This window comes from Mustela lutreola, chromosome 6, assembly GCF_030435805.1.
Source record: "Mustela lutreola isolate mMusLut2 chromosome 6, mMusLut2.pri, whole genome shotgun sequence".
Lineage (NCBI taxonomy): Eukaryota > Metazoa > Chordata > Mammalia > Carnivora > Mustelidae > Mustela > Mustela lutreola.
The window spans coordinates 71277996-71290744 of NC_081295.1; the positions used below are offsets into that span (position 1 = coordinate 71277996).

Below are 12749 nucleotides of genomic sequence, written 5' to 3' on the forward strand. Positions count from 1 at the left end.
CTGACCTCCGGCCGCGCTCCGAGCTCACCGAGCCTGCGACCGGTTCAAGGTAACACCGAGCTGCGAGCTTACTGTCGGCTCTGTCTCTGTAGCCGGCTTTCCCGTTCCAATACCCGCAAGCTCTGCGACACTCAGACACCCCCGATCCTTCTGTGACCCTGCGGGACCTGAGGCCACGCTGACCCCGCGTGGGCTTCGCTCCGGTTTAGCCTCTGGAGCGATGTCCCTCAGCGGAACAGACTTTTAAAAGTCCTGATTTTGTGCACGGTTGCTCCGCCGCTTGCCGGGAGCCTGCCCCTCCCCCCGGGGTCTATCTTCCCGTCGCTTTGGATTCACTTCTCCGCCGGTCCTACCTTTCAGAAAGTGGTTGTTTTTCTGTTTCCAGAATTGCTGTTCTTCTTCTCTTCGATCTGCCGATGGATTTTCAGGTGTTTGCAATCTTTAGATAAGCTATCTAGCTGATCTCCGGCTAGCTGAAGCAGTCTCAGCTTGCTACTTCTCCGCCATCTTGACTCCTCCCATTTAATGTAAGTTTTATGTGATATGGGAACCTTCACAAGGAAATGAAGACCTGAGATGCGCCTGGCACTCCTGGAGAGCTGACTCTGCGCGCTCGCCCAGAGTTTCTGAGGCCGGACGCGCGGCCACCACGTCAGCCAATCGACTTTCGCTGGGACTTTCCCTCCTGACCCTGGGGCCCACCTGCCTGAGGAGGTGCGCGCGCCCGCAAACGACCGGGAGGGGGGCCGTGAGGGAGGAAGCCAGCCGCACGCAGCGCGCCCGTGCCACGGGGAACCGAGGCGGAACGGGCGCCCGGCAGGGGTAGGCGGCGCGCACCGCTAGGCCTTGCTTTTCAAAGCATTTCTTTTAAAATAACTTTATAATGTGTAATTTTATTTATGTATAGTGTTTTGTAAATTTGGGGGAAAAGTAGACTCACCTATATGTAAAATTTGTCAATAAATATGTTTTCCCACAAATTATGATTTCATTTTTAAAATAATAGGTACAAATGTCTTATACATATGTATCACAATTGTCTGTTTGGATTACAAAAGTAAAATTTTAAAGCAAGTGAGTATATTTTAAAATATTTAAATTTTGATATTAACATAGAAAGAAAAATAATTTCATGTTTGTATATTAGTATAGAAACTATATATTATTTATCTTATTTTAGATTGAATTAAAATATAGGAATCATCTAGAAATATTTCAGCTAGAGGATATTAATGCTCAAATTAAAAGAAAAACAAATTGATGTTAATATGTAGAATAAAGAGTAAAGCAATCCCAAAGACACATTACCCTTAAGAAGCTTTTAAGGCTGTACAAACACCAGTGTTGTTCCCTACCACACACCCATTTTCCATTGGCAGATTCTTTCCCTACAGTTGGGAATTTGGGCACATTAAATGTGGGTATGGAAGGGGCGTCTGGGTGGCTCAGTGGGTAAAGCCGCTGCCTTCAGCTCAGGTCATGATCTCAGGGTTCTGGAATCAAGCCCTGCATCGGGCTCTCTGCTCAGCGGAGAGTCTTCTTCCTCCTCTCTCTTTCTGCCTACTTGTGATCTCTCTCTCTGTCAAATAAATAAATAAAATCTTAAAAAAAAAAATGTGGGCATGGAAGTTGAACCTTCAACTCAGGTAAAACTTTCACATATTCTCTTGACCTTTAAATAATCTTCTCTACAAATCAATGTTTCCATATTGATTCCACCACCTGGAAGACATCATGAGTTGCCTACCTTGTAGTAGACCCCACTCCCCTTTTTCCTTCCTTGCTAATAATTGCTAATAATTTTTATTATAGCAGTCGGTGCCAAGCCCTGGGAGCAAAGTCCCAATGTTCTAAATCCACCATGGTAGACCCCTTTACTCTTTGTCTGTGATTGTTAAAGATGTGAGCACATGACCCCAAGTCATGGTCAATGAGACATATTGGGACATCTGATGGGGGTTTCTAGGAAAGATTTTTATTCTCTAACAAAAGAAAAAGAGCTATGAGAAGATATCATCCTTTTACTTATTCCTTTAAAAAGGATTGTGTCAGCCATCATGAAATGACAAGGCTATGCAGATCTTAAAGACAGATTGAGGTGTTAAGGGTTCAAATTTGCAACCAGTAATAAGTTCTAGATATTGAGTGCACAGAATAAGAAAATATAGACAACAATATTGTATTATAATCATCAAATTTGCTAACAGACTAGATCTTAATTGTTCCAACCTCAAAAAGATATAATTATGAGACAGGGTGAAGTGCAAACTATCACTAGAATGGCACCCAATTATAGTATATAAATGTATCAAATCAGCATGTGGTACACATTAAATTTACACAATATTATATGTCAAATATATTTCAACTAAAAATAATAAAATAAAATAAAATAAATGGATAAATAAAAGAATAAGGCTAGGAAGAGACAAAGGGTCAAGAGGAAGGGAACCTGGAGTGAGAGATACCAAAGGGCAAAAGGGGGATGAGCTTGATGGGCAAAAGGAGAAGAGACTTGGGAAGACTACAGGCAAAGAGTAGGAGCGGCTAGGGACAACAGGGGTGTGTAGGGGTTGGGGGGCTGGAATCCTGAAGGTGTTAGAACCTGTTAGTCCTGATCTCCTCTGGTTCGCTTAGGCCAGACAATTCACCCATTTTTAAATAGTTGAAAAAAGTAGTTTGTTTTCTGGAGTCCATTGTCTCTCATGGTTCGTCTGATCTGAGGGTTTTAGAGGGGAAGGGGCAATGGGGTGTTAGGTGAGCCTGGTGGTGGGTATTAAGAAGGGCACGTATTACATGGAGCCCTGGGTGTTATAGCAAACCATGGATCATGGAACACTACATCAAAAACTAATGATGTACTATATGGTGACTAACATAACATAATAAATTTTTTTTAAAAAAATAAGAGAAAAAAATATAAGCTCCATAAGGCCAAAAAAAAAAAAAAAAAAAGGAAGAAGTAAGTTTTGGTAAGTCTGTAAACTTGGTCCATTCAGCCAAATGGTTGTGGAGTGCTCTGTGCTAACTCTCTTCTCTTCTTGCATCTAGTGGAGGGCTCCTCTGTGCCCAGGCCAATTAAAAGATTTGATAAATTTGGTGAATTGGTCATTCAGAGAAAACGAATAATGCTAAAGTGTTTAAGTATTGACCAAACAAGAAGACTTTTGAAAATATAAAAAGAGAAAAGAATACACTGGAATATTTCCATGTGAAATGCTGACATTTTTATTATATTCATAAGAATATATTTCAGAAGATTAATAGTGAGGTTCAGACAATTTCAATTGTTTATTGGCTTTTTAAATGTTTATTCATGTGTACTGCCTATTCATATACTTTGTCCATTTTTCTCTTGGTTTGTGAGTCTTTTTTTTATTTGTATGTGTTTATGTATTGTGGATATCAATCCTTTGCTCCTAATATATATTGCAAATATTTTATCCCATTTTACCTCTTGGCATTTAAGCCTTTAATCCATTTCAAGTTTATTTTGGTGTCTGGTACAGGACTGGAATCTAATGAGGTTTTTCTGTTTAAAAGTTAGACAATTTTCACAACACGGTTTGTTAAGTAATCCATCTGGTCCCCATTAATCTACAATGCTTTCTTCCAAAGTCTCATATGTGGCAGAGGCCATTTTAGGACCATCTATTGTGTTTTAGTCAATAGCTCTGTAAACTCTTGCACACAGGTTCCGTGATTACTGTGTTATTATGTACTTTTTTGTTCATACTTTTCAAAATTTCTCAGCTGTTCTCCTATTTGGACTATTATGATAGCTGTAATTATGATCATTTTGTCAAATTCAATTGTAAATGTTAGCATGTAGGAAGTGTGTTGTGGGAGAAGGAAGGCAAGTGATATGGATTTTTCTACTGCATTAATCCTTGGTGCAAATGTGGACCACGCTAGCCTTTCCAGTCAGAGAAACTTTCCTTGTGGACTTTGAAGTCCTTCCCACCCCATGGGTCTCCAAGCAAAACAAAGCCAGCCAACACCATGGACTGGGCAGCCATGGTCTCTTGTTTGTCAGACTCATTACCAATAACAGTATGAGAAAGCCTAGACTCTTGGAGCTCATGCTTGTGTTCTCTGCAGCTTGTTTTGCAGAATCTTCTTGTGTGTGTGATCCTCTTCTACACCATGTACTACGCAGTTCTGGGCACGTGTGGCATGATGCTCAAGTAAGTTGCCTTCCAACAGAATTAAAAAGCTAAGAGTGAATCTGAAAGGAGATTATATTTGACACCCAATGTGCCTTTATGGAATAGACGGTACAATATTTTTAAAATGGTATGTTTTCACATCTTTTTAAAGGAAAGATAGCAAATGTGTCATCTTCAAAATGATGAAAGCCACAACCATGAAATGATGTGGTTGGATAGGACCAGACAGGACTGCTCCTCTTCTTCGGAAGATAGTGATGGAAAGAAAGTGAAGCTCTTACTCCCTGAGCTGGTATTGAAACAGAGCAGATTTGAATGAGAAGGGGATTTAGAGATAATCTACATCCAATTTAAATATTTTCTGATATGTACTGGAAATACCTCTTGGACCCAAATCAGGAGACCTATCTTCTAGCCCAGGTTCTTACTTTCTGGAAAGATTTTAACTAAACCATAGAGCTTCTCTTAATTGTCTTCATTTGTCAAATGGAAGTAATTGATCAAAAGAGAGTTACTATAAAGACAAAGTAAAATGTGTATTTTCAGTATTGTTTCTATGTAAATGTGAAGCATTTTTTTCAGAGCGTTTTTTTTTTTGTTTTTTTGTTTTTTTGTCTTGCTATGGTTGCATTTTGCCTCTACAAATTTAGGTCGCCAATAAATTGATTGTCTTGAAATACATTATGTAGATTTACAAATAATTTCTCAGAAGTTGAGTGTTTATATAGTTTAATTTTATGGTGCAAGAAAGGAGTTAGGACCCTTTGATTTCAATATGCAGATTAGTAACCAAAAATAATTATACCAAGTTTTGCAATGGGAATAATGTTTTTCAGCATGCTTGCAGGCAAACCCACTGAGAAAGCATCTGTGCTCACATACAGCCTCAGCTCTTCCTGGGACTGGAGACAGTGAAGCCATGCCTGGAGCAGGGAAGAGCTAAGACTCTTCAGGGCTCTCTGAGCCTGATTTCAGGGATTTGTAGTTAACGTGAGTCAGAGGAGAGGAATTTTAAGTTCTTGGGCCTTAAAGCTCCAGGAGGCAGCTAACTGATTGACCAGCTGCACACAACTAAAAACAGGCACCATAGAGGGTGTATATTTATAGACTCAGATTTTACAACCGAAAGAGATCTCAGAGATTAACCTTTTCAATTTACAGAGAAGACATGAAAGTTCAGCTTCTAATGGAACTGACTTGCCCGAATTCCCAGTTTCACAACACCATCAGGTTTAGAACCTGGGTCTGGATGATTTCCCGGGCTGATGCTCTTGCCACAGGATTGGGTTACGTCCTCTTCCTGTGTTTGATGGAAAGGACTTTCAAAATGATAGCTAAGGGCTAACTACCCCCCCCCCCAGGGAACTTCACTAGACAAATAAGACAACAGAGTTAAAAAGATTATTTGGCTGCCAGCTTCTACATGTGCCACAATGTGGCTAAAGCTAATGACTTATCATGTGAAGAGCAATATTCAAAGCCTTAATGTGGGAAGTTATGAACTGCCTCCCCCAGAGTAAACTATTCTCATTTGTAACATCTTCAGGGTATATGAGCTGGATGTCCTGGCACCATTTGATTTCAAAACAAACCCCTCATGGCACAACACAAATTATAAAGGTAATTGGTTTTAATTTCCAATCTTTGTCAATTAGCGAGTTAAATGCCTCAAAAAAACAAAATATTTTTTGTTTTGTAAAAATTTACAACATATTAAGCCTTTTTCTCAGCCATCTGTATCTTATATCTGACTTCAAAAATTAATGTGGAAAAATGCCATCCCAAATTTTAAAGTGGCTATTCCTGAAAGATGGGATAGAATGGAATAGTGGAATAAATGAATAGAATTATTATAGGAATTTCTGTTTGGTGATCTTGTATGTATATTTTTTATACATTAAATATTTTTCAAAGAAGACCGATTTAATATATTGATATAGAAAAATTCTCATGAGATATGGCATGGAAAATGAAGATGACGATAGTGTTTGTGTAGTGTAATTATTCATTTTTGTAGAACGGAGTAAAATACATGGTGTCAGTGGTAAGAAATCTGGAGAATTATGCAACAAACTGTTATCTCCCAGCTGGGATGACAGAGGACTTTCATTTTCTGCTTTGTACATTTCTGCTTAGTTTGATTTTTCTTTCCAAAGTAGGGGGGAAATGTTCCAAAGGAAAAGTAATATGTGAGAGTATACTAAGAAAAAATTTATCTCTTTAAAATTCATAATATTGGTTAAAAATAATTATTAATTAATACCTACTGTATTCATAAGTCTTATATGTTAATAATAACAGCTACTTGTATTGAATATATGTCAAACATACTTGTTTGGGGGGGATTCATGGGGAGTTCATCCCATCTTTAAAAAAATGAGATTTTAATGTTATTTCCATTATAAAATAATACACATAAATTAATGAAAGCTTATAAAATACCCACAAGTAGAGAGTAGAAAAAGAAGAAATTCAATCACAAACTTACTTTCTAAATAAATTATTCTTAACAGTCTATCAAATTTCTTCCTACTCTTTTTTTAAATAAATTGTGGATTTTATAAACATTACAATTCTTTAGAAAACCACTGGACGTTTTTTTGGAACAAATATGCAAATGTGCAAAAATTGCCTCAAGCCAGAGAAACCAGATTTTTGAATATGACTTGCACAGGAATCTTGGTCAGTTAAAATTACTGAATTCAAATTAAAAAGCTTTAGAACAACCTTCTCAAATGGGTAACCTTGTTTGGTACTATTATCAATTGAATTTTAGATAGACAAGGAATATGTTAGGAAAAAGAGACTTTCATTCTAATGAGACACAAGAGGTCTAACAGTCCATCTTAAGTTTCTCTTTATGTGCTTTCCTATTGAAGATAGAATTAACTTATTTTCTATCAAAACTGTCCACAGTTGATAAGGGAATAGTCACAGTAAAGAGTTAAGTAAGAGCTATATGTGTGTTTTTTGGGAGGGGATTGAAAACTCAACTGTTACTATTTAATTCTTGCCTTTGGGTCAGTCCATGAAAGATAGGAATGACATAGCTTATTGGAAAGCCTGTGTTTTTACATAGTGGAGATTAGTGAAGATCCCAGGATGTCTGGCACAGTTTATATTCTTCTCTCCTCTCACAAAACACTAACATTTGTACAAAGATATCAATAAAGCCTTAGCCCATTAGATCTTTAATTTTGGGCTTGGGGAGATAACTGCCATAACTCTTCAAAGTTGTTACTTTGAGAATTTAGACTTTAATCTCAGAGATAAAGTGTAAGAGTAATCTCAGAGCCTTGGGCATGTAGTTAGGGTCAAGTTTCTTGTCTGTTTCAATGATTTTCATCACCCAGGAGAATAGGTTTAGCAAGGACACTGGAAAGTTTAAGTCTAGTTAAGACATTTTGATTACTAATATCTTTCCTTTGCATGGCAGAAAATAGGCTACAAATTGCTTTCATTTCAAATTAAAATCCTCCCAACAATTTCTTGAGGTAGATAAGAAAGCACTCCACTTCCCAATTATAGAGAAAAAAACAAGACTGACCCAGAGGTTAAAATTGTACTCAAGGTTTTATAACTCCTAAGCTCAAAGGCAAGACTATAACACTGGTATCCTGACTTTAAATTTTGTATTATGTCTTTTAAATCATGCTTTCTTTCATATTATAAACAAAGCATAAGCCTTTTTCATCAATATATGCAAATACAGCTTGTTCAAGACTAAAATCAATGTCTTCAAGCAGCTGTGAGTTAACCTATAAAATCTGTCAATCCTGATAAAACAGGCATCTCCATTTCCCTATAATAATCTGGAGGCTCTGTGAGCCACTGATAGAGGTAGAAGTAGAAACGTGTTGGGAAGAGGTGGTGTCAGTATGAAACAGCAATGGAGTTCCTTCCACAGCTTCAATTTTAGGGAACAGGACATGCTGAACCGAACTTTCTTCCCATATGATAAAAAAGAAGTTGGTATGAATTCTCCCTCCAACTTTTTGAAACCCGGTAAGTAAAATTAAATCAAATTGAGGAGCAGTAACTGTAAGGCTTTTCAAAAGGATGGCACTTGGGACTTGCTCACTTGTTAGTGCCTAGCTCAGCACAAAACAATCACTGGTTTGCTGGTTAATAAAATTATTTATGCACAAAAGGATAGAATATTATTATTTTACCTCTTGCTTTGAAAAATGGAGAGTTTGCATGTCTAGCTTCGTTGATCCTTAAATTATAAGAACATACTAATCATTTGCTGCATTATTATTAAAAAAAGAAAGGTAATTTTTACAGAAAGGCAAGTCATTGCAAAGGGACCTTGATAGTATGCCACATACATATCTTGCACATGTTTGATGGGTCTCTCCTTTGAAACCACAATAGTCTTAAAGATCCATATCAAAGCCAAGACGTTAAACATTGACCCTTCACATGTTCAAGGCTCTTAGAGATTTGTGGTCCTTACCTGTAAGTTACTAGCTCTTGATACATGTTGTGGAGACCACTCTGAGACAACTGAGTGGATTTAGAAGAGTGTCTCCATCCACACAACTCATTTTTGAGGCTTCCTGTCATCCAGGGTTATTCATTATGTGTCCCAGATGACTATCTGAACATGCCGTTTTGTTATAAAGACACAAAGGAACTCGTTTCCAAGAAAGGCAATAATTGGGACCAAAGAAATGTTAAAAGTCATTGAATTCTTACATTTCTTTTTTCATTTCTGAAAATTCAGAACTGAATTTTTCATTAGTTTTTAATATAGCTTAAATAGAGAGTTGCAAATCCAATTACAGACCAGCATGTATTGGTTACATAGTAACTTTTCTTTATTGTATTTTACCTTTAAATTGATAAGTACATAAACAATGAATCTTGGAACACTGAAAAAATAAAATTTTTTAAAAATGGTAAATACAGAGAATGTGAAACAAATTATATACTGTAATTTTTCTGTGAGTCAAAGGATTATTAAGGGACAGACTATGTTAAAAAGTTCTTATCCGAATTTGGGGGTTGTTAAGAGATGGGATATTTTGGAAATTCTTACCAAAATTTCTTTGCACAATCTTACTAATTGTGTTTCAGAACTGTTAGTTTCTCTAAGTCCCAAATAATTATATTCCTTATTCTATTTGCAGTTCTTCTAGTCTCAACACAAGTCACCTACTTTGTTTGCGGATTGCTCTTCGTTCTAGTTGTAGAAGAATGGGTCTGGGATTATGCTGTTTCAGTTACTATTCTCCATGTTGTCATCACTTCCGCTGGTAAGCAAAATAAAATAAACAAAGAAAATATGTTAAATCTGATTTTGTACCTAAACTGCTTCACAAGAGTAAAATTTGTTAGCATAGTGTCCTCTGATGGCTTAATCATCAAAACTGATGCTAGTTCTTCCCTCCCTCCCCACCCTTCTCCCCAGCTAAGTTCTATACTTCCTGGGAGAGGTTTTGATTGGCTGCATCTTCTGATTCAAAACTGTACTGAATGTAGATGTTTCCTATTCTTCTCTCATGTTCGACTTGTCATCAGCTTGTACACAGTTTGCCTCCGTTCGGAATACTTTTCTTCCAGAACCTTCCTTGAGGCAGAAATTGACCAAAGACTGGGAACTGGACCCCCAAGGAAACCCATACTGGCAGGCTTGCGAACTTTCCAACAATAGTTATTTTACCCAAGAATACTATGTTCTTAAACAAGGGGTTTTATTTCTTCCTGCGATCTTTGGAGTCAAAGGAAAATGGATTCAAATTCCAATCCTACCTTTTTATGAAGTGTGTAGTCTTAAGGGAAGTCACAGCATCATTCACATTAGTTGCCTCCTCTATGGAGCAGGGAGACCTAGGGACATTTCCATGAGAATGAGAAATTGTCTGACATAGTGTCTAAGCAGATCATAATTACTCAGTAAATGACAGTTTAATCCATTCTTTCATCCATCTATTCAAAACTTACTCTTCTGTCATAACTTTTCTCCCTTCCTATCTTCCATTATTTAAAAAAAAAAAAGGTACTAGTCAAATGATGGGTGGGAATCAACCACAAGCTAAAATTAAATGTTACTTTTATTTATTAGCAACTTAAATTACTCTTTTTTTTTTCAGTACTGTGGTCTACTTATGACTTAATCAGTCTTCAATTTAAGAATACACAATTTCCCAATGAATTATTACATCCTAGCATCACTATTATTAGAGAATTCTCGTACATCAATCTCCTTGTCCCCAGACACACACTCCCCTTTAGTAACTTTCAGAACTACTAAACCCCATATCTCAGTTTCTCTATTTTACTTTGGGACTAAGTTTACATGAAAGACGGCCATGGGATATTTGCAAAAGGGCTCTGAGGCATAGGGTGGCTGAATCTTCAAGGTTGAGACAAGGTATAGGTTCCAGACCCAGAAAAGTTACAAGGTAATTGTCTAACACATGGCACATAGAAAATACTTAATAAATACAGCTAAATAGAGTTCAGAGTGAAGTGGCTCAGAACTCCAGAGAAAGTCAGGTGTTGAGAATTCGGGATGACCTTAGGATTATCTGTTATATAACACTCAAATCAATTCTGTGAGTTGACCCAAGAACCTGACAATTCATAACATCCTAACATCTCCTAGAGGAGGAGTTTCAGGTATCTTATTTAATAAATGACTTTGTAAACTATGATCTAAGTATAGCTTTGGGGTTAGCTGATTTCATGAATGTGAAAAAAATTTCTCTTTGTCATGTGGATATGATCTGACAAAACAAATATTTCTTCATGTGTAAAAAATAATGCATTTTAAAAAATGAACAACACCTTCTTTTTTTTTTTTTCTTTTCCAGTTATGTTGGAATTCCCCTTGACATCACATTGGTGGGCTTCTTTAGGTATAGACACGTGATATCCAAATATATTATACACGTATGTGTATATATTATGCTCAGCATAAAATTTATATGTAAAGTGGGAGCATCAAAATATTTTTATGTGAGTCAGGTAATTGGACTAGAAGACTGCTCAAATAAATAAAAATAAAATAAAATAAAATATATTTTAATTCTACAATTATAGGGAATAAAACACAATATATGTTTGTGGCATATTCTTTTGGTTCTCTTTCAACATGAATAATGTTACTATTTTATGGTAGCACTATTTAATTTCATTTACTTTTTTCTCCCCACAAGTGGAACAACTGAATTCATCAATTATACATCTAGTAACAAAACTAACCAAGTTGAAGTGGACTTTTCTAAAGCTTTTTCTTTAGCTTAAGCTAGGTATTGACCACGGATATTTTTACATTTCCCCTTTTCAGTAAATTTTGCAATAGTTTTTATTTAAGTATTGTCAAGCTTAATGATGAGAAATGGAAAGGCAACATTTCACCACATTGTTTTCCTGAAAGTTATCTGTTTAATAGGTCAGTATTATTTATATTACTCATTAGCTCCCTTCACTACAGGTTAATGTTCTACTTCCCTTACATATACATAAGTCTTAGTGTGTACTCTTCTCTAATATTGTTTGGTTCATACAGGAAACACATGTAGAATGTACTGATATTTTATTTTGCATGATGCTTTCCAAAATGCACATTTTTAATGAATCAGAAAGAAGATACCTGAAAGACAGGTTACCAGTATAAGTAGAAATGAAAACAACTTATCCCTTGGATTTTCCTCACAATACCCAAAATTTACTAAGCCCTAGGCAATTCAGTCACCTAGCACATGCCACCTTGATGACAAGGAGAGTTGGTGTTGGCATACTGGAGTGGCCACTACAATTTGCTAAAATAGTTTGGTCACTATTTCGGCTTTAAGATCTAGGGTTAGATTGTACAAAAAAGGGGTTGCCAAATAATGTTTGAGGTAAACTTTGATTTTCTTTGAGTCAAAAAATTTAGATACAAAATAATAGTGACTAGACATATTGGAAATTTTATCTCCTGGTTTCACACTGGATGTACACGTTTGCGTGAGGAAATTGTGCAGTCTTGCCAAGCCTCTGATCCACTAGGGGCTCTTACCCCAGGGACCTTTACCTTTCATGGGAGTTATACTGTTACCACACAAGGAATAACAGATTTATGAAAGCCCTGTTAGGCTGGATGAATATTTTAAAAAAAGAAGAAGCATTGGGCCAATGAAGTCAGAGCTAAAGGTGTTCTCATACAACCAAACAGCCCAGGTAGGTAGACTTCTGTATTCAAAATCTTTTCTACACTAAAAAGTATTTTCCAAATTAGAGGAGAGCATATCTTCCTTTTATAATTAGAGAGAAAATACTTTATGAAATATTTTTAAATACAACAACTCAAACAAATGGCAGGTCTGAAGAGCTAAAAGAATTGAGAATTGTAAAACTGTTGGCATGTGCTTTGACTCCATTGCCTTTGAATTTCTGAGTTTTAAGAGCTCCTTACTATTAATTTGACAGAACCACGCATCTATTCCCTGAAGGAAGTTTTGAATTTCAACAATTTATCAGCACAGAATATATACCTACTGTCTCTTAGCTGAATCTATAAACTACCCTCTTTCAAATGCTGTGTCAGTTTCAGGAACATTATTTTAGTCATGACAATTGTTCTTATTC

The 12749-nt window shown here is 36.5% G+C and overlaps 1 protein-coding gene across 1 annotated transcript; it reads left to right on the plus strand.

The window, feature by feature from the left end:
• The first annotated feature begins 1622 nt into the window (after nucleotides 1-1622).
• Nucleotides 1623-11049, plus strand: TMEM244 (transmembrane protein 244). The gene is given in 5 exon segments (XM_059179290.1): nucleotides 1623-1646; nucleotides 4102-4158; nucleotides 5687-5789; nucleotides 9305-9430; nucleotides 10991-11049. Coding segments are annotated over 5 exon segments (369 nt in total).
• The last annotated feature ends 1700 nt before the right edge of the window (nucleotides 11050-12749 follow it).